General features: G+C 41.7%; 1 protein-coding gene across 1 annotated transcript in view; it reads right to left on the bottom strand.

Annotated features, from left to right (window-relative positions):
- RAP2A (RAP2A, member of RAS oncogene family) overlaps positions 1 to 9,538 on the bottom strand; it is a 31,092-nt gene extending 21,554 nt beyond the window's left edge. The window contains exon 1 of the mRNA XM_067293525.1: positions 9,225 to 9,538. Coding sequence (XP_067149626.1) covers positions 9,225 to 9,538 — 314 coding nt within the window. The remainder of the gene's footprint in view (positions 1 to 9,224) is intronic.
- Positions 9,539 to 23,423: the final 13,885 nt, after the last annotated feature.

Below are 23,423 nucleotides of genomic sequence, written 5' to 3'. Positions count from 1 at the left end.
ACAAGATACATACCTCCAGGATTCTGCACCACAGCTAAGTGCAATTAAAAACAGAAGTGGGTGAAAAAGCAGATTTTTTGGGGTTCATTTGTAAATTTTTGGGTGAAAATATGGTCCAAGCGAAAGACTTCCGATTCATCACTTTGTTTTGACAAAAGCAACGAACCTCTAAATTTTAAAACTGAAATTAAGAACATGGAAAGGAAATTTCAAATGGAAAGCTGTTCTTAAGAAAATATTTCATTTATGCATTACTAGACAGGTCTTACAAAAAAATCTTTTTCAAAAGAAAATTATTTGCACCTTTATAAAACATTTAAGGTAAGATTTAGCACAGCAGTTAAAAAGATTATGGCAATGTGGGAAACTGCAACCAAATCTAATCAGAAGAAAGTAGGTTGATTAGTCCCGTCTTATTCTCTATACTGTAAGATATATTAGGAGTAAGAGGGCAAACGGCACAAACATGCTCCTACCCAAAACAAAACTATCTTGTCACAGTGAGCACACACATAGCCAAGAGGTGATCTATGTGGTTATTTCTTGAAAGCACCTTTTTTTTTTTTTTTTTTTTTTTTGCAACTAATCAGAAACCCAGGTCTGAAGCTTTTCTTCATAACATTCAGAGCCCTTCAAGTTTGGCGCCCTTATCCAATTCATTTCCAGTTCAAACTGAATTGTGGTCAAGTCGATACGTGAGAATCTCAAACACTATTAATCTTTTAGATAAGGTGGCTACCTGTTATCCAGAACAATAATGGGAAGCCACCAAATCATAGCAGAAAGTAAAGAATTATATTTTATTTTACCACAGACAACTATCATAAGCCATTACATATTCTAATACTTTGACATACTATAATATTGTCTGTATCATTACCCTGATTACCATTACCATTGACACCTTTTAAAATATAGATGTTACCTACATGACTCAAGTCATGTCTCAAAACACAAGCTAATCAACTCCAAAAATATTTTTCCTCCTTTGCCCTTCACCTCATCTTTCACCTAGTCTAGGCCTGACCAAGACAAGAATAAAATATTTGGTTACCCACCCATTTTTAAAGAGTACAGCACTGACTAAATGTGCTAGCCACATGACATTAATGTTGAGAAAGGATAACATGCTCATATCACACCTTTAAATCCTAGTCTAGACAGGAGAATTAAGGAATCACAGCTGCTAAAATGCAGCCCCACTGACAGAAAAAAAGTGTTTGAGCTGCACTCATCACTGTAAACTATCTAAACTATGCTGTTTGCATTACTGCAGCAAAAAAATGAAGACCAGCCCTATATTAGAAACCTCTGGCAAAAAAAGCAGAAATCTAATGAATAAGGACATGAAGAAGCAGATAGCTATGGTTCTTGTTACCTTAATAATCATGTAAATCTTTGTACAAGTCACTACGTGCCAAGATAATTTAGCACTGCAGTCCCAATTGCTTCCCTACTCTCTCTCAAAAAGTTATCATCGCATACCACCTACGCAATTTACCAGCAGAAAAGCTTTGAGCAACACTTGCAATATTTCAGAAGTGAACTAATCAGTAACCCCAGGTTTGCTCTTCAGTGAGCATAATTCCAAAACTGCATTATTTAGGGGAAAGCTAGTAAAGGAATGGATTTAATGATTTTTTTGGGTAGCCATCCTCTTAGACACCTCAATTTTTATTCATCTAAAACCTCTCTCTCAATTGCCAAGGAATATCCATTTTTAAATTTTCAGTCTAAAGAGTATGCCTTCTAACAAAAGTTTTAATAAAATATACTATTACTCAGAATGTTTCATTTGCGACCAAATAACAAAATTTGTTTCTTGCACATACTACTCAGCTGAAGGGTAGAGCATCGTGTTTATTTTTAAAGAAGAGATGCGAGTTGTGTTGACTATAAAAAACAGTATTTAAAGAATTATTGTCTTCTACATGTCAGCAGTAAAACTAACAGAAATTCTGATGACCAATGTTTTTCTGATAAAGTTTTTCAATTATTCATTGCAAAACCTGTGTCAAAACAGTTCAGTCAAGAGCAAGATAGAGTATATTCAACCCCAAGCATTAATGTGGTTATACTAAGCTATGAAAGCAATTAAAGACCAAACATGAGAGTGATTTTAGCACATTAAAGAGCATTTTTCTGACACTGACATAATCAAGTAACATTACATGACTGAAAGTAAACTTAAGAAGTCTTGCCACATACTGTTCCACTATCTGATAATTTTGGCTATCCATATTTATTCACACATCTCTACAACGACATGAGCTACAGCAGCAATTAAAACCTGAAAAGAGAAGATGATGCTAAGTGATACAGACATCCGGAAAAAAAGAGATGTACTGTACTCTAAACTAGCACAATCTAAACTAAACATGCATACAAAAGGAGCTTGCCTACCCGGCATTTTCAAAAAAAGTTCAAAGAACACAAGGAGGGGATAAAAGGATTTATTTTCAGTGCCCACACAAACCGTCATGTCACCTTGGTTCCTGGGCGGGGGGGAAATCCCAATCTTGGAAGAGATAACTATATGATCAACTAGGGGGAAAAAAATAGGCAAAAAAACATTAGAAGACTCCCTGCTTATAAGTCTTAAATTTTTGTGGCTTCTGCAGAAAATAACTCAAAGTAGCATGAATACTTCAGATGTTTAAGGCGGCGAGAGTGGGGAAAGAAGAGCCAAGAGAACTCTGCAAATATGGAATTTAATTAAAAGCTTCTACATGAAAACATTAAAAGTAACGTGTTCCAAAGACGCACTGAACACCTTGAAACACCTGAGTTTAAGACTAAGTCATGCAACTTTAAAATATAATCTTCTATAGCCTAAAAAATGTGCACTCTGACAGAGGTAATTTCTAGAGGATGGTCTGTATATGAATTCCATAGGTAAATCAAGAAGCCTATAATCTTTGTCTGATGAAATTAGTCCATTAATTTGCAAATTAAAACACAAAGGTAGATTCACTAAAAACATTAAACTAATTTTACATTTTTGTGGCTATATAGATTTTAAAAGCACAAGAGCATAAGAAGAACTAAAAAAAATCCGAGTTTAAGACTAAATCAAGTTTACAATAACGTCCTATATCCTGCAAACTTGTACTCTGTTATAGATGCTTTTTAGGGGATAATCTGCATATGAATCCCCCCAAAAGACATAGGAGATCACCATATGGTCAGTGCTGAGGCTTTGATGTTATAAACAGGGTCAACTTGATCAGATTGGCTACTCGCATTTTTCACTTCCTTATATCTCTACAGAGACTTAAAATATTTGCATTCTTTTCCTGGTAACTCCATAACATTCTCAACTGAGACACATCTTTCTGTAAGTGTCCCTTGCCACAAAATGAAAGGCTAGAAAAGGTCTTCCATTATATAAAAAATATTTTAACATGACGTCTGGTGTCTGCATGAAACATGTCAGAATTCCATCCTGCTTCCTATCTTTTCTTAGAAATATGTATGAGCATTTCATGGAATTTATTCATCTGCTCTTGCAATAAAGAGCAATAAAGCGCAGTTTTATCTGATGGGTGCACAACAGAGTGGCTGGCAGCTTGGCTAGGAGGTTGCAAGGAGTCCTACAGAGGATGCGTACCATATTTTTGTTTCCTGCCTTGCCCACTTAAATATGAGTAGTCTAGTCAATCCACTACATCAAATTTTCCACAGGAAGAAAACTCTTGCTAAGAACTTAAGGATATCAGTCTCTTCTTATTTCTGCCATCATTACATGGCTAACATCTGTGAAAGTCCCTAGATATTTGTTAACTTTTCACGTACACCAGTTTAAAAGGAATAGTATTTTCCAAATTACACTTCTACTGAATGTTTAGTTATTTCTTCCTGGCAGGTTTGAGCCATGTTTGTTTCTGAACACATCTTATCAGCGTTTCTTACGGAATGCATGAAAGAGCACTCAAAATGAGAAAAATATTTTCCTAAATCAAAGTGAGATGAGAAACCCATAAAATTTCAGAGCACCAGTAAATTTAACCTAGTTTAAATAGTACCTATTACACTGAAGAGCCAAAGAACAAATTAAACTATTTCATCTCCTCAAAACTCTGTACTTACAGTCATTTGTATGATCATACTATCCAGTTTTAATCAGGATCAGGACTCCAATGGGCTAAACACTCATTGAATAAAATAACATTTAATTTTCATAGTACTTCGAAAGCAACATATTCAGACATTTGAGCAATTTTGTAATTTCAAGTATAGTTTTTCAGACTTAATCACCACTAAGTTACAAATACATCAATTATCATTGTCTCAAGATGCTGATTTCACAATTAATAAATTTCCCTAATTACTTCTCTTGTATGTTTTGAATTACCATGCAGAATCCCCAGATTGGGAGGCAGATTTTCATCCTTAGGATAAACACCTCTACAAAGAATATTGTCAACTCAGAGACATTTCCATGATATTTCATATCAATACACCTATATTGGTTAATCCACATTTTCAACGAATCAAGATTAGTAAGTTTGTTTTTGGTCTTTGTTTCCTAGAGAAAAAAGCAATAGATTAATGAAAAGTTTTATATTTACGCTTTTCACTACTTGAGAAAAAAAATTCTCAAATGTACAGCTATTTGGAGAACCAGACATACTGCTTCAAGATCACAAGCATAGCAACAGTCCTGTCTCTAAAGCACTGGCCAGATGTCAAGAGAAAGTCTTGCAAGTGAGGAACACAATTAACTTTGTCAGTCCTTTATTTGTGCTTTAGTTTTATGCTTGAAAAGAAATAATAATCCTTTTCTATTTCATGGGAATTTGCTAAAAATATCTATGTTAAAGGCTGTGGAAGGCAGATTGAGAAATTATGGTACTGAAGCTCCATAAGCACTTAAAATACCTAACTAATGAGGTTTAGACCTTTACACCTTCAGGACAGGAGAAAAATACTGACAAAATCATATTCAATACTAAAACTCAGTATATGGTACATATCAACAGATTCTCTTCACGGAGCTTTCTAAACATGCAAAAGACAAACATCAGTCTTAGAAGCAACCTAACTCCCTTCATAAAAAAATTACACTTTTTAATCAGCACTCTCATTACTTCTTTCTGAACCTTCATAACTAGCTGGGATGTATCACTTCCAATCTGTTTCACTTGACAGCTTCTGTTCTTACTTCACTGCAGACCTTTACTTGCACAGGCCCACTCATCCAGTTTAGCCTCATTCTCACAACTAAAAGGCTTCTTCAGAAAACTCAGCTTGTTCTGAAACTAGAGTGGGCTATATCTGCACATACACAACAGACATTTCTTTGCTACTGGATTTGCAAATCCATTTTGGAGGGAAAGGTCTCAGAATTGCAGTACCTACAAATGCACAGATAATATATTTTGTATAATCTCTCACCAGGAGGCAGCAAAGTAGCACTTGATTCCCTTCACCCTTCTTGTATACAAAAAGTAAAAAGTGCCCTGTAAAGCTACCACATGAGAAGTATTATGCTTACGTACACTCCAGCTTCCCACCACTAAAAACTTTCAGCACTTGGAAGTACATGTCTGCAAGCATCAGAAGAATCAAGGCTTAGGGGACAGGCTTGGCACAAGTGGGATCCAGAAACTGGCACTAGGTGTCTGAACTGCCAATATCATGTGACTGGAACAAGGCAAAAGCATTCAATTGTTCAGTAATGTAATGTAAAAGTTTACTTAGCTATCATCATCAGTGACAGCAACTTTAAATGAGCATGGAGGCACTCTCAGCTTCCCAAGCAGAGATATGAACAGCCTTGTTCTGTACAACCCGTTGCCCCACATTAGGGCACAACCCCTCTGTCCTCCTATTTTCTAATCACATTCCTCATCTAGCAAAACAAGGCATCCACTGCTTCACTCATGTAGGGCACATCCCCTGTCATCCAACTCCTGCTCCCATATACTAGAACTAAAGCACATATTCCAGATAAGCAGGGCTAATTGCAGGCACTGTAAACAGAGTTCAGTGCAGAAACTACTGCCTTGTACAGCACCAGCTACAGCCAGGTCACTAGATGGGTAGAAACTACTGTAAGCAGCAGCATCTGGAGGAGAAAGAACAGCAGCTGTGATTTTGTACCACCCCGATCCTCCATTCAATGCTGGCAGCATGCTTAACTGTGGGACATTCTGGCCTAGAGCAAGGTACAGGGAGCATATCTAAAACCTCTCTCCTTCTCAATTTGTGTTTCTGTGAGAACTGCTAGAGGTGCATCCATCCACTCAGGACTGACAGGACTCCTTTTCTGAAAAAAGATCTAGACAAAATGTTTTATTTACTTTGAAAAGAAGAACATGGTTTACATTTAAACCAACATTTCCCAGGAAAGAACACTAATTATCTGCTTAAAGGCATCCTCCACTCTTCTTGCTAACATCATGCACCATGCCTGAAATGGATGCAAGGCTCCCACACTACACAGTACAAAAGGAAACTTGACTTCATAGTTTTGCCATTAAGAAACTCTTCTGGAAACTGGGAGACCTGGATTTTGGTCCTGTTTCTAAGATTTATGCATTTTTTTAATATTAAATGGGCAATGAATAAGAGTAGAAACTATACTGACAACAGTGATCTAAACCTCTTCCCACCTGAGTGACCTAACCACTAGCTTCAGAGTAAAAAAGTCCATAACACACCCATAAACCATATGGTATATGGCTCTTTTCACCATGTAAACACTACATTCATTCCTATAAAGTGATTCAACTTCCTCAGGTGGAATGAAGGGCTCCTTTAGCTTACTTTGGTCTGGTACATGGGGGCGTGGTATGTGGGGGTTAGACCACGGAGATAGAAGATTCAAGTTTGAATCTCTTAACCTGAAGAAGGAATTTCACTTATTTTTTCTGCTTCTTGGGAGAATAATTGTAATTACTCTCTAATTATATAAGAGATATGGACATTCTTTCATCAAAATAAATGTAGTGAGGGCAACATCTAAAATGCAAAGAGTGGTGCTACCTACCAATATATTACATAGGTCAGAGACCTCCTCCATCAGTTTCCAGGTACAACAGAAATTTGGACATTTTTAGATCACTGTTTTGTATTGAGTACATATATAAACATGTACTTGTGGATTTCAGGTACAACTCATCCAAAATCCTTAAGTAAACAGGGCTATGATTATTTGTCTCTCAACATGGACAAAATGCGTTTGTGCAACTGTAAATTTTAATTATTTAGAACTCCTTGCCTTGTACAGATACATAATGGTCTCTCTAAATATGCATTCTTCCAGTTAAACTTGCATCCTTTTTAACAGCTAATTGAATGGCACATTAGATCTTACATTGCTTGCAAATTTTAAGTCACACTACAAAGTCTTAAAAAAAAAAAAAAAAAAAAGACATGAACATAAAACACCACAAGTTGACTAGTGAAAATCTGGAGCAGTTGCTAAACTACTTCTTTTAATTCACTGGTTAATATTTCAAGTCAACAACATATCCCTTTCAACTACAACTCAAATAAAAATTTCAGGACTGGCTAAATCCAGTATTTCATCTGTTTTTAAGATTACTTTACATAAGTGAAATTTTACATTAAAATATGGCTCACGTGTCTTTCACACAGTACCTCACTGAAAGTCAAAAGTTGAAGTCTTGCAATAAAATAGGTAATAGATGACAGAAGAAAAATAAGAGCACCTTTTAGACCTATTCTCAGCAGTGCCAAGTCAATACAACTATGGAAGTACAAGCTGCTTTCTATTCTGCTTCATGTATTGTCATGTATCGTCAGCTTGGGTCTGAATGCAGATGCTCCATCACAAGGTACAACATAAGCTGCAAAAGCCACAGCTAAACATTCAGGGACTAATTGAATTTATATCACTGATTAAATGTAGGAAAGCAGCAGGCATTTATTAAGGAATAAAGTCTAACTACTAAAAAACCCCCATTCTTCTCAAATAAGGTATGCATGAATGATAAGGAGAGCAAAGATACCTTAAGTGCACTTTCCATAATAAATTCCAAATAACTGAATCACACTAGACTTTAGAAGTCTCTTGTGAAGAATTTAGGACATATATACAAGAGAAACCTACTATGAGAAACTTGTGAATCTCCAAAAATACCAGAACTTTGTCTCCTCCCTCCTCTTTCCTCTGTTCACCCACCTCTAGTTTTAAAATACATCTTCCCCAGGCCTTAGCATTGAATGGTAGTTTCTGTGAATAGACCATACCCAATCATATGATTAGCCATTATCACCTTTTAAGCCCCAGTCTGCATTAAGATGCAAATCCAAGAGCTGTGGTCCAACTAAGTTATTACAAGAGTTTCCCTTCAGATGTCCAAGCCTAAACCAATTCTGTGACATATTTACAATTTCTCTTCATGGGCAATAACAGAACTAGGTCTAGGATGATTGGGCAGTGGCATTTTCTCATCCACACTGTGGTTCAGATGGTTGCTGTGATTTCAAATGGTGCATCTACCCATATTTCAGTGGAACTGGCTGCATTTCAACTGCTGACATCTAACTGATTGACACATAGCTAAACAACATAGTGGTTATAAAAACAGACTGGCAATATGTACGTGTATTTCACCACTGCGGGTTCACTCATAATAGAGTGGCTGGCAGTGTAACCGTGGGAAATTTAAGAGAAACCCTGGCATACAGAAGGCCTAAACCTCATAACCATCGCCTCTCACTGGGAAACAGCCTGCGCATTGCACTTTTACGAGGAGCGGGAAGTTTTAGGGAGATACCTGCGCAGGCACACGCAAAGGCAGGTTTCTATCCTCGGACACGCGTTGCGGTGCAGGAAAACAGCGAGGCGCTTCCCTCGCGAACCCACTCGCGGCACGTTCACGGAGGAAGCTCGCTGCGGTACTGCCATATCCACGGCGCCACTTTCCCCCGCCGCCGGCTTACCAGCCTGCAACTTGCCGGCGTCTCCATAACCGACCTGACGTATTATTCCACCCCCCCCCCCCAAACTTACTGTGCTATAGGAGGCAAACGACTTAAAAACGCGACAGCCGCCTCCTCTTCTTCCTCCTCCTCCCCCCCCCCCCCAGTCGCGGTTCCCGGGGCCCAGGCGAAGGGGAGGCGGGGGAGACCCCGCGGCGGGGGGGGGGCGCTGCCGGGGGGGGGGGGGCGGCCGTTGGGCCGTTGGCCCGCAGGCCCCGGCGGGCCGGGCCGTGGCGGGCGGCGGGTGGGCGGAGGGGCGGGCAAGTCACCTCTTGACGCGGATGATCTGGTCGCGCATGGGTCGGATGTCCTGGAAGCTCTGCTGGTTGACAAGGCTGTAGACGAGGATGAAGCCCTGCCCGTTCTTGATGTAGAGGTCCCGCATGGAGGCGAACTGCTCGGTGCCCGCCGTGTCGAGGATTTCCAGCACGGAGGGGGACGCGTCCACCTCGATCTCCTTGCGGTAGAAGTCCTCGATGGTGGGGTCGTACTTCTCGATGAAGGTGCCGGTCACGAACTGCACCGTGAGCGCCGACTTCCCCACCCCGCCCGAGCCCAGCACCACCACCTTGTACTCGCGCATCCTCCCGCCGGCGCGGACCGCCCGCCCGCCCGACCCGCACCTGCCGACGGCCCCTCCTCACCCGCCCGCCATGGGCCGCCGCCGCCGCCCTGCCCGCCCCCGCCGCCGCCCCGCTCGCCCGCCCGGCGGATGCTCCCGGCCGCGGCGGCTCCTGGGCGGCGCTGCCGGCGGCGGGGCCGCGCTCACGGGCTGCGGCGCGGCCGAGGTGGGGCGCCAGCCCCGCCCCCTCCTTCCCCTGTCGCCACGGCAACAGCCAACCGGCCCGCGCGCGCCGCGCCGGGGAGGAAGAAAGAGCGGCGAGGAGGGCGGGCGAGGCGCGCGTCACGTGGCACCTCCCCCGCCGAGCGGGCGCCCGCCAATCCGCAAGCGCCGAGGGCCGCACGTGACGCTGACGGCTGCGGCGGCTCCGCGGGCCGCGGCGGCGGCCTCCCGTCTCCTCCCGGCCTTCGCCTTGCGTTGTCGCCTAGGAGACAGCGGCCCGCCCCCGCCCCAAACCAGTTCTGCAGGCCAGCTCCGGGACACGCGCTCCCCTCAGGGCCAACCAGCGGCCGCGCAGCCGTGACGCGCCGCACGGGATGAGCCAATGGCAGCGCGGGCTGGGGGAGAGCAGGGCTGGGCGTGTGCCCGACGGTCGTGCGGCCGGAAGTGGCTGTCATAGGCCGGCGGCGGCGGCGGCGGCGGCGGCGGCGGCGGCGGCTGGCGTCGCCCCGGGGGTGGAAATCCCCGCGCAGGCTCCCCGGTTCCGCTTCCTGGGGGGCGGGGGGCTGCGGGGAGGCGAGTTTCGCTGTTTCAAGCGCGCCGGTCCAGGCCGCTGCGGCGTGTGCGGAGGTCTCGGGGGCACCGTCTTAACCCCGCTTTGTGTACACAAAATTAAACGAGAGTAATGAAATCTGTCGCACCGATCCTGTGAGCGTTCCCTTTGGATCCGATGTGACCGTCATGCTGGTGTGTGCTCGGGGGGACACCGTTATGCATCTGTTGCTCTTGAGTGCCTGACCCTCATCCCATCCCGACACAGATTCGGGGCCAGGGAAGGCATGCTCTAAGCAAACAGTGACTGAAATGGAGATACTTGATAAATGTAAACAACATAACGACATAAACAACTCACAGGATCCAGCATCGCTTTGGAAAGATGCTCCTTTGGTTGTGTCCTTTGGTTAAGTGTTTGCCGTGTGCAGTGCTTCAGACTTTTTAGTATTTTACTTGAGCCTTCTGCTTTAAGAGTTTCTCTTTTCCTCTGTGCTTTTGTTTTTGAACTGCAAAGCTTCAAAAACAATTTAGCTCAGTAGGATGCCCTGGCTTTAGTCTGTCTAGAAGAAAAGATTACTCGCTGAAATGGGCTCACAAGAACACGTAATAGTACAAAATGCAAGATACTGCATGTATGGATTAATAAGTCTTTCTACAAAGAGGAACTTGTACAGAAATACAGCCAGGAGGGTTATTTGAAAAGATCAGAGCTTATTTACAAGAGTACACTAGGAATATTTGTCTAATTAACCTACCAAAAACAAACACGAAGGGGGCATATGACTGCTTGTAATAAATAAGGCAGGGTAGAGTCAAGGGATAGTCATGTAAACTAACAAACAGTATTGACAGAAGAGCAGGTATCTAAACTGATTATAAGTCTAGATAGAAAACTGAAAGATATCTCAGGCAACTGAGATTTTCATCTTCCAATAAGAATAGTGCAAGGCAAAAATGTAACAGGCTATAAAATGTATCATGTTTCCAAAGAGGAAGATGTGCAATCATACAAAATAGGTTTCAGTGATCTGTGTTGAGGGGAGGAGATTGGGCATCTCTTTTTACACATCCTGAGACTAGAACAATCTCCTCATGTTCATTACTCCTCAGAAAAAGGGGCTATAGAGTCTTGATTAATGATGAAGATGACAATTAAAATGAAAAGAGGCAATATGAGGCAATATGAATGCTCAAACTAAAAGATTTACAACAGATGTTGAGTCTCATAGATAAAACAGTTGAGTTTGATGGGCAGCAAAGCATTTTTTCCCTTAAGAAGTAAAAATAATGGTGGAGGGATGCGTGCAGGTGCTAAAGAAATATGCACAAAAATTAGATACACAGGGACAGTATCTATAGCATGTGGGATGACAAAGAAGGAGCAGGATGGTCAACTGGAAGAGATGCTGGCTTTCTAGAATGGATGACTATTCCCAGTGATCTCACTCATTTCATTTGTGAGACTAAACACCATACCATTACCCTGTTCTTCTGTCCTTCACCCTTGATTTTGATTGATCCGGGGAAGATGACAACACTGAAAATTAAGCTGATAAGTGCTGGAGCCTCTTCCCTAAAAACAAAAACAGTATCAATTTTGTGGAGTTATCTGTAGTGAGGTGATTGGAGACCATGGGGCTGTGTAGGTGCTGCCAATTTTTCTGGCCTCAGATTTTTATGTGCATCGCCTATACTTTTGTTATTCTCTGCCCAAGGGTGGAAAAGAGAGAAGTGAATTTCAAGGGAAGAGAAACTTCCTGCCACAAAAGATTGAACTGGACAGGGCATGTCTAGGGAAATAACTCAGCCCACATCTGACTGGCAGAGAGGCTCCCTTCCCAGCATGACATCCTTTGCAGCTTCTCAAAGCAGGAGTCATCTAGTCCCTTTGTGCCATACAGCTGGGGTTTTGCTGGCTTCCTAGGATTTAGAGATCTTACTTCTCAAGTTTTTCATGTCTTATATTGGACTATCATACAAACTTCAGCAGCCTGTGGCTAACTACACTGTCTTGTGATAGGCTGGAGTTTCTCAATAAATGGTGAATTTTATCTTATGCTGAAAACAACTTATGGTTGCATAATTTCCTTGCTAGCTACTGTAGCCTCTGGCTACATGTTAGGTCATGTGTCTGAAAGAGGAACAGGGCCTCTCACATTTACTTTCATTCCAAATCCAAGGTTTGCTAATTGTGCAGTAACAACAGTATCATTGACAAGATTTAAACTGGAGCAAAATGAAAAATGAGCTAATGTATAGCCTCCTCCCTCTGAAAGCTGATGATTGTCCTCTGACATCCAGACACAAGAGAACGTGTGAAATAAGGAACCTGTCTGCTCTACAAACCTTGCTCCAGTGTGTATTTGTTTTCTGTGGTCAAGAGCTCTTTTGCAGTGCAGATCATTAGAACAACAGTGATTTCCTGGTTTTGCTTACTATCATACTTTTATGGTCAGGCTGCCAACGCAGTTCTGTCATTGCATAGATTGCTGCTAACCATGTGTAATTACAGTACTTTAGGAATTGTAGTCAGCATTAAGTGTTAAGCATTAAGGATTCAGATTATATTTAGTCTTTCATCTAATATTTTTTGCTAAATTTATTATCTCATTAGAACTGTTCGTAAAGTTGTTATCAAAGTCAAGATGCAACTAACAACAGTGAAAGATGGCTGACTTTTCTTACCCTGTTCTTAGCATACAAACACATTTTTAGGTGATCACACTGTTAGGTGCTCATCCCTGCCGTAACAGTGCCCCTTTCTTGCTGACTGTGAAAGCATATGAGTTTGAAATCTTAAGTTGATGCAAACAGCAGCTTTCCTGAGGACAGCCAGAACCACGTTAGGGCTCCGGGGAAAGAAAAACCTGAGCCCTTCTCCATCCTGTTTGGCAGCGCTCAGGTAGCGGCTCTGCCACACGAGAGCAAGACAAGGGACAGCAAGAGCCGTCTCCTGCCTGGTGGAGGGCATGGAGTGGGATTTAACTTACTGCAACGTAAGAGCATGTTTTTTGGAAGCTAGGTTTCATTAACTCTGCTGCTTGCAGGCCAGTTTGGGTTCATTGACTGTTTTTGTTGTTGTTTTAAGGAAATCTGAGCCCTTGGTTTCACAGCCATAGTGGATGTGCTTCTGTTTCATACTAGTAAACCCTGGTGTGCGCTCTGAGTGAGCTGACTTCTGTTTCTGCTTTAAGCCTTCCTGCAGTCAGGGCGTCTGTACAAACATGGGAAAATAGCACTCCACAGACCTTATTGGAGGGTCACAGTCACAATTTGCAGCAGTGGGTTGTAATGATCTGTGTTTGCGTTGGCTGGTGTTAGAAGTTTGCTAAACGTAGTGACTAGCCTGTGTAGGGTCCCATGCTTAGCACGGTTATGTATTACAGCTGGTAAACTACAGTGCACGGAGGCTGAGGCTCAGATCTGCAAAGCATATGAAGTGTGATGGCGATCAGCATTCCCATGCTTTAGTTTTGGTACCCGCTTTTGGGAAGGGAAATCACAAAGCTGAAGTAAGCCCTGGGAAATGCCTTGCAAAACTGAGATTTTGGCACTAGAATTGGATTCCCGGCAGCCCAGTGTGCTGAGCAGGGAGATCTTATACCAGCTGAGCAGGAATGTTGGGTGGCCAGATCTTTCTTCCATAGTTTAACTTGCTTATAGCCTTCATTTAAGCATCTTTAGAGACAGGGAGGCAAAATCTGAAACAGTCTCCTGCACTTTGGCACGCCGTGGCTGCGTGAGCAGCCGGTACCTGCTGGCCATGTTAGTTCCCCTCCTTCAGGCCCGCGCTGCCCTTCTCTCCGATACCACACTGCTGGTGCTCGCCTGGCTCTGTGCTGAGCTATTTCAGCTCGCTAAATTTGGAGAAGGCTAATCAAGACGAGGACAAGTAATTGTTTTATAATTGCTAGCTGCCAGGGACCATGAAACAAGAACGAGAGTTAACTCCATCCTCAGCTTGAAGCAGTTTAAACCCACACCTATTGCTTCCCAAGCGAGTGTTTTGTCTGGTGAAGTAAAACAAACTGGATCACATTCCAGCAGAACTAGATGAAATTAATGCATTGTACCTTACAACTAGAGAGGACAACAAGTGTGAACACAATTACTGTGGCTCTGCCAATAGATACTCATTAAGTTGCTGTAACTGTCACTTTCAATTGCGTGCTCCCGTCCCCAGGGTTTTTTTTTACACAATTTGAAAGACATGGAGACAATAGGAGTAGGCATAGCAAAGTCTTCTCTCAGCCACAATTTAATTTTCTAATCAGAAAGGAGCATTCAGGCTTCAGTCCCATGTGTTTTTTTCCACATGATGACCAGTTTAGTAGCTCTGCAAATCAACATAGCTTCTGTTGTTATCATCTCATTAATGTTCTTTCCTGACATTACAAATTAACCATTCAAAGGAAGGGGATCACTCACTGACGGGCAGGTCTGGTATTTTTTAACTACTTTATGCAATCAGCTCTCCATCCTTGTCACGTAATAAGGTCGTTGTATTTAATTGAAGATGTTGGTTAAATTTAAAAAGAATAATTGCTCCTGGCCCCTCTTTTATATTCAGAATGAAAATTTGATCGAACCACTCCCCAAAGCACCAAGAAATCCAAGTGAAAATATTCTGTTTTAGCTTGTGACCTGATTTTTATTGTTTTTGTGGGGTTTTGGTGGACTTCTGCTGATGTATTACGGTGTTTCACAACAAAGCTTTCTTTGTTTCCCACAAAAGCAAACAAGAAACCTTGGTGGTGTTATTAATTTTAATGAAGAGCTTCCACTGCATATCTAAGTGTTGTAAGAAATACTGATCTGCCAATAAATTTAAGTTAAATAACTGTCATTCAAATGTAGGTTCAAAATAGGGGAAATCAGTTTCAAGATATAAAAAAAAAGTGAAATAAACTAAGAACAGCTAATTTATTATTCCATTTGACTCTTTCTTTCTCCTTAGGATGTTCAAAAATAATTCAATCACAAGTTTTAAGAGAAAGTGAAGATAATGATAGTCTGTTTTTATTAAGGTACTAAAGTCTTGGAATACCTTTCAGAAGTCACATAGCCATTTTTTTCTGAGTCAGACTTGAAAGGAAATGTTTAACTCCTCTTTTTTAACAGCCAGAGTATTAGTATCAGGATCTTGTATTTCATAGGCATTAGATTTCATAGGTGTCAATAAAAATCTAATATTACAGGTATAACAATATTTTCTTTTTACATGGTTGGTTAGTTTGAACAAAATATTGAGAACTAAATTAAATTATAAGATTGCTATGAGTTACAGTGTAAATTAAAATAAGCTTTCAAATACATTTTTCTCATGTATTTCTTACATTTGTGTTTTCTTAAACAGGATAGTATTTAACCTTCATCTCTCAGGAATGATCAAATCACGATTTACATCAGTTGGTGCATGTCTAAGTAGACACATTTGTTCTGGATGTTTGGATTTACATCATCTATTATAGGCAGTTAAACTGGTTGCTCTGCAGAGTATCCACAGCAAACAACGTGAGACCCCTGAAAGGTCAATGAGGAGAGGTAGGTTTTAAGGGCAGACTGAGCTGGGGCTGAAAATTGCTTTGTGGGAAGTGAGATCAGGTCCCTTCTGAAAAACACTCCGCAGCCAATTTGTCTGCAAACTGGCCACATGTCCATACCACAAATAGATGGACACATGTGCCCAGACCAAGTGTTGGCCCCCACTGCCTCCCTCAGTAAATGTAAATATGTACATATGAGGTCATTTTGGGTATGAATGTGGGCTAGGAGGCTAGCTTCACATATACAGTTACTGTCTCTTTCTACCTTCTCTTAGGGTTGCCACTTCAGGGAACTTGCTGAACTGAACCTCCAATTAGTTGAGACAGAAGTTTTAACTAAATGCTTCAGAATCCAGAGTTTTATATAGGATCTTTATTGAAATAAGAGTTGCTAACTACTGGCTTTCAAAGATAAACAGTAAAGGCCTGAAAATCATGAGGCTTTGGGTGTTCCTTAATACTGAATACTGGATTTGCCTTTTAGTCTTTATTGCTTCTTTTTGCTACACCCTCATACATCAGACTTTTTTTTTTTTTAACAGAAGCCAGAAGTCTTATGTTCTACTTGATTCCAGTAGTGGGTGCTTTAAGACCCAATATCATAAATTTATGATAAAATCAGAAGTTTTGGCAACAGAGACTGTGATTACCTCAGTAATCTTTCTAAGCATGGAGAGAAGATTCATACAAAGGGAAAAGAAAAGGAACTGAGTTAGTGAAGGGTGTGAAGCTCTCTTAAACTCTTTTCTTTCAGCCTTTGGTGCTGTATGAGAATGCTACCCTGTGACTACTGCTTTCTAGCAGATTTTCAGAGCTGTGTTATACTGAGAGGTCTATCCTACAAGCAGTGGAAATGCACATGTTAATTTAAAGAAGAATCACAGTTCATTTCCTTAAGGAAAATCACAAAGAATAAGCCTCAGCCTCTCTTTGGATTTCCTTTTGGGGACTTCAGTAAAGGATGATTAGATTGCAAGCAAATTCTTCCAGAATAATTTGGGAGCAACTTAGAATACACCCAACAAATCCATAGAATACTATTTTCCTGACTCGTTCAGGAACTTTCTTAGAGACTTGGTCCCACTGCACAGAGCTGAGCTTTATCAGACTTTTTGGGCAGGTTCCAGCAAGATTTCCTAGTGGGTTTGGGATGAATGTAGCAGGCTTATCAGATGATTGATGAATCTGCTAGAACTGATCCTTGGTTGTCTTCTCAAGGCTGTGTCTGCTAGTTTCTCTCTTCTTCCTGGTTCTCCTTTCTTCTTCCAAGTCAATGCTCTTCTCACACTTGGATCTCTTGTCCAGTTACTCGGCAATGAAAGAAAAAATACATAATCTTTTGTATTTACTTAAGTAAAGAGTTTGATGCACCAGTGCAACACAGATCATCTCTTGGTTGCTTTGTTTGTGGTTTCATTCTTCTTGGTTCTTCACCTTGCTGTAAACTTCTCTTCCTCATGTCATTTCTTGGCTTCCTTCTCTTTTTAATGTAGTGTCTTCATGACTCATCTTCACCAAGTCCATGCCCTCATGATACATTAGCTTTGACAGGGACACTAGAGGTCAGAAGTCATACTGTTCCCCCTAGCTACTCCCCATATCAACCCCCAGTGCTTCCTCTCCCATTTGATGCAGAGCCTTGGGGCTCCAGCACACCATTGCTCCTCCCCTTTTGGTCAATGACTCAAGGTTATTGCTGCAGTTTGAGGAGCTGTTTGAAAGGAAGCTAACATTATTCTGTTTTCTAATTGTTACTGCATTTATGTTTATGCTACATTCTACCTCTTGGTACAAGAAAAAAACTTTGATTAGACTTCAGCATTTGTAAACTCTTTGGTTATATCACATCTTGATGTCCCGGGTCTATAATCATTCACTGCTTGGGAAAGCTCTCGGGTCCTGAAGTCACCTATGAAGGGGCTTGCATCCACCTCTACAGAAGGACAGCACTCAAGCATCTGCTTCAGAAATGTCAAGATTACTACCATGAACAGTTGCTACTAAAACATACTGGAATTTCTTTAGCACCACAGAGAAATAGGCTGATGAGTGGATTTCAAGTGATCATACGCCTCACTGCTGCTCTCTGAGGCAGTCTGAGTATATCAGGGTTGGTCCTGACTGATGTCTATACAACCAGTTCCTGAAGACCTCAACTGGTGGAGCTGCTATGCAGTGGCATGAAGTATCAAGTCCCCTTTTCAGCAGCCTTTTAGGAATTTTAATAAAATCATATTTTTCCCTCAGTCTGCTCCAGGATAACAAATACCTACTCACTCAGTTTTTCCTCAGAGGCAATACTGTCTAGACTTCCGATCAAATTTGCTGGTCTTCTCTGGAGTTGTTCTGATTAGACCACCTTTTTCCTGAAGCATGGCATCCTGAATTGGACACAGTACCTCAGTTTAGGCCTTAACAGAGCTGAGTAGGAAGGAATCATTTACCTTTCTAGCAGGCTAGGCTCCTGTTTGTACATACTAATATAACCTGGAACCCTTTTTTTACAACATAACCATGGCAGAGTTGGTTCATGTTCAGCTTGTGATCTGCAGTTAAGCTCACCCACCAAGTTCCTTTAGGAAGAACTTTTGCTGAGCCAGTTGTATCTCATCCTGCTTTTGTGAAGCTGATGATTGATTATTCTTATCTAAGTGGAGTACCTTGCACTTGTCTTCACTGAATTGCATCATATTTTTCATACTACTATCTTCCAATTTGTCAAGACCATTTTGAATTCTAATTTTGTTCTCCTACATACTTGCAGTTCCTTCCCAGCTTTGTATCATCCTCAGATCTAACAAGCATTCTCTATTCCATATAATACACTAATAAGTGACCAGTTGCTGGATTATGTCCTAGTACAATAAATACATATTACCTTTACTGTTATTACGTAAGAAACTAGATTTTAGCAAGTTCAGATGCAAGGAGTATTGGATATAACCTAGAGGTATCTGCTCTGTAACCACAAAAATGATGGCAATGCAGAGTACAGAGACCTGAGCTAGGTAGCGTAGATACCATAACTACTCATTTAACTCAAAATAGCAATTAGTAGCATAATTTGCACTACTCTATCTCATTCTCTAGGCAGTGTATTTTTCAGAGGGGCTCATGTCTGCAAGACCATGCTCTGTGTTTAGATATCATTGCACCATTGATCAAAAAATTCCTCAAAAATGTCCCATTCAGATAAAGATTGTGATGACTCAGCTCTTTCATGGGTGGACACATAATTCACCTCAACAGCCACATCCAATGCCAGGCAGCCATTAGTGAAAGCTAATTGCTTTTTGCCTTTGTTTAATAAAAAAGGCTAACTTGTAATGTAGATGGCCAAGTAATGTTTTTAAACTTATGGTTGCTTTCTAAGGTTTGCATCACTATGATGTCGTCAAATGTACTCTTTTATCAAAGCTACCATTTGGTTATAAATGAAGCATGGGAGTTTCTGAATTGCATCCACACAATTGACAGAAAATCCTGAAAAAGTCTAGAATTTTTTATTTACTTCTCTCTTTAGATAAAAATGCGACTCTCCTGTGTAAATACAGACCACAGAGACCTATGAATGGCTGGCCCCATGGAAGACATGTCCAGAATGAGAAGACCCGGGACCACGGTATTCAGACACTTCCTCGTGCTCCAGACCAGTTGGTTCAAGGGCCCGGAGCCACGCAGCTATGGGCTAACGTAGGAAGCTTGCTAGCTCAGGTCCAGCCCCATGTGAGCGTGGTTCTCCTGAATCAGGATTCCCACAGGTACCTCCATGTGGCCCTGCAGTCTGGCTAAATGTGTGTTAGCGAGGTCTTCACCCCTGCGGGATACGGGTGTACCCGAAGACATGGGGGAAATCTGCAGGCTGGATAAGCAGGTCTACTGGAGAATCTGTTAGATGCTGCTAAGTTGATCCATTATATTTTCAGTCATTCTTATAAGTTAAAAAAGTGTTTTAACTGGCCATTCCCACTATTTTCAGCTGGGAAAATACTGAATGATGTGCAGGTGGTAGATAACCTAGAAAACATGTAACTACCAAGGGAAGAATCTTGGAAAGGGATGGTCCAGAGAGATGTTGCCACGTGTGTAGCATGTAGCAAGACTTACTGCAGGATGAGAGATGCTAGTAAATATTTGAGCTGGGATATCGTGTTTTAGCACAGGGTAAGAAACATTCCTTCCCACACAGCCTTGATGAGGGTCTCCTGAAGTAATTGGTCAGACCCAGCGTCTTTAGTGCCCAGATCACTTTTGAAATTAGTTCTTGAGCCCCTAAGTCTTTTAGGTGTTTGAAAAATGTTCTGTATCTTTTAGACTACAGTCTCCAAGGTAAAGGAACAGGGAATTTGTATCCCTGAAGTAGTTTAAAAGTTGTTTGGAACAAAAACCAGAAAATAACCATTTAGGTTTCCAAAAGAATTTTTTACAACAAGAAATAGCTGCAGTTTAATGTGTGAAGAAAAGAAAACAAGCCAGTAGTGGCTCCAAATCAACCATGAATAAATGTGTTATATGTAGGAAGGTGATATACCCGGAACAGCGCTGTACATATGTCTCCACTATGGTGAAGGCATGTCTGCAGTTTGTATCAGGGCCAACTGCACAATGGTTGATTTGGAAATCATAGTGATGCAGCCCAGTGCGTGTGTCTGGTGGGAGCGATAAATGTATTTACCCATGCTCCTGATAGGGCTATGCTTCATCACTACTGGAGCTATCTAGTTTAAAGGTGAGTTGGGTGTGTATGAATGTTAGCTGCGGTTACATTTTTAACCGCTGTGCTGACATGCCCTGTGCCTATTTTAGAAAAATACACTTCTATCAGACATCTTATCATGTTTTTCTTTAAACAGAGGTGATCTGAGCAGGAAAATTTACTGGTCACTTTGGCCCTGAAATGATCTCTTAATCATAAAAATCAGCCATCATATGTCTAATTAATGACTAACTTTTAATAAAATGCTCTTATAAGTAAACTTTTAAATATACATATTACTTTTAAATATACTTATTGCAAAATTATTTTGAAATCATTTGAAGCATGTTGGAAAAAAATTGTGTCATATTCTAAAAAGTGATAATGCAATATGCATGTTTTATGTAAGTATTTTTGTGTGTGTATACATGTGAATATATTCTGTGTGTGTGTGTGTGTGTGTGTGTGTGTGTGCATGCACATGTGTGCAGGTTCAGACCGCACTGTGTTATATTTAAATCCAGTCATGAGCGCGTGTTTTTATATAGTGGCTTATTCTTGCCTATTTGAACAGGAAATAATATTGTCTCATGTTTTAAATTAGATAGACATCCAGAAGAAAATGATGATAATATTGTAAAGGCAAAAAAAAAAAAAAATCCATTTTCAAAGAGAAGACAGAGACTCCTGCTTTGGTTAAACAGACTATTTACAACTCTCTTTGCACTCTTATTTCCTTTATTTTTGTATTTTAGTCAGTGCCCAAGAAATGGATTGTGTCTCTGATGCTGATATACTGTCATACAGACTCATTTGATTAGAGAAAGAAGCATCTATTTAACACCACATAAGGGAAATAGAAGACCAAGAATAGTCTTAGCTGCAGTATTTTCCATGGCCTTGAAAACTTTCAGCCAGAGCCTCAGCTGCTATAAATTGGTGTAAATTCCAATATCTTAAAGCTGCACTGGTTTATGTGACCTGAGGAGATGACCTCTGGGATTTGTGGGACTACTGTATAAATACCAGAGCCTTCAGCCTGCCAAGGTCAAAATAAATAATGCTTTTGGTCCAATCCTGGCTCCATGCTTACGTGTCACTCCTTGATTTAAGCAGCATCACATGAAGCCAGTGAGGGAGGAAGGCAGCCTTGAGCTGCTCTGCACCTCAGCTCAAAACGCACCCAGATACCGTTTTGAGTGTTGCCATTTTCATCTTATAGATGAGGAAACTGATGAAGAGAGAGGCTGTCTCCGTGCTGCCATACTTAAAACGGCATTTCTTTGCAGCCAAAGGAGGCCAAGGCTGAGCCTTCAAGTACTGAGTCTAGAGTGAGGGACAAGCCCTGCTGCTAGCGGATGACTGGCAGAGTAAAAATTTTTTCCTCCAAGCCAAACATTTGCCAGGACTAACCTATTTTGGGACACTGAAATAGGCAGAGAAAAGAGGAACAAGAGCAATAACATCATTGTCCCCCAAAGCTAAAACTGAGAAGGTGAGATACTGCTCCTGCAGTGCTGTAGCACTCACCTGACACCTGCAGAGGTGCTTCAGCCCTATTTCAAGACATGTGAGGGCAAAACATGTAGAGTCGTGTGTCCCCACCAGCTCCACCTGTGGATGCCCATGTGCAGAGGGGCCGTTGTCTCAGCTGGACGTGAAGGGATGAAGTTGAATGTTCAGTCAGCCCAGATAAATTGTTTGGAACATAAATGCCTGTGCAACGGGATTCTTTTTTTCCTTAGATAAAAGAGATAGTGACAAACCTAGACCTTGGGAGCTGGGACCGGAGGGAGGGGAGGGTGAGGCAAAAGGTGCCAATTTGAGCTTTTTTCAAAAGAAAACAGCAGCAGTTTGTAAGCTGCCAAGAAAGCTCCCAACAGCAGAACTGGAGTACAAAGCAATTCCTCTGCGAGGCAGGCTCGATAGATTTACTGTATGAACAGGCATAGCTGCAGGCGGCTATAATCATAAACCTCCAGTTATTTTCATTTCATCAAAACTAATGCAAAGTTCACCCCTAAATGGATACAAATGCTCTAACGCGGTCTTGGACTATTCCTAATACTTAAAAAGCAAACGCAGACCAAGCCCTGGGTCTCATGTCTGCAGGAGGACACATGTGTGGAGGGAGGACTTGGCTTGTTAGTGGGGCAGTTGCAGGCTTAAGGCCTAAGGCAGAGGATTTAAGCAATACAAGGAAATACAATGAGAAGAGGCTGAGGAAGCCCCAGGGAGAGAAGGAAGAAGAGGCAGGTGCCCAGAAACCTTACCGTGAAGCAGCAGCACAGGCTGCATTAAGGAACTGTTAATACAGGAACCAAGGTGATACAGCAGGGAAACTGCACAAGCTTCATTTTTCAAGACAAATTCCACAAAGACCTAGTCTTGCTTGCCTGAAGGTGCAGGAGATTGAGCAACACCTTTGCCATTGCCACAATTGATGGAGCAACCCACACGGAGCACATGGCAGCCATCCAGATGCAGCACAGGTGTGCCTGTCTCACTTGAGCTGCCTCTGACTTTTGTCAGTGTCTAGTGTCAGCTACTTTCTGAGGTCCCTGACCTTCTTAATTTACTGCTCTAAAAATAGCCTCTGGCTCCTGAAGGGACTGCAGCTCAATAGGCTTCCTCACTGCCCAGCTGGTTGAACAAACTCTGTAAAACCTACCTGTTACCCCAGATCTTCTGCAAGTGAGTCTTCCAAGCATGGTAGGAATAGACATATCTATGTTTCTCTTTTCTGTGTGCTCCAATTCCCCAGTGTTTTGCAAGAAGGAAATATGGCAGAATGAGATGGCTCTGAGGCCAGCCAGCTCTTGGATCCAATGAGGATTTTGCAGAAGAAATCCATACAATGAGAAGTATAGGACTTACTGTGGAGGCCCCA

Source organism: Apteryx mantelli, chromosome 1 (assembly GCF_036417845.1).
Source record: "Apteryx mantelli isolate bAptMan1 chromosome 1, bAptMan1.hap1, whole genome shotgun sequence".
NCBI lineage: Eukaryota > Metazoa > Chordata > Aves > Apterygiformes > Apterygidae > Apteryx > Apteryx mantelli.
Note: the sequence above shows the minus strand (reverse complement) of the source record. Positions and strands in the feature narration are given on the sequence as shown.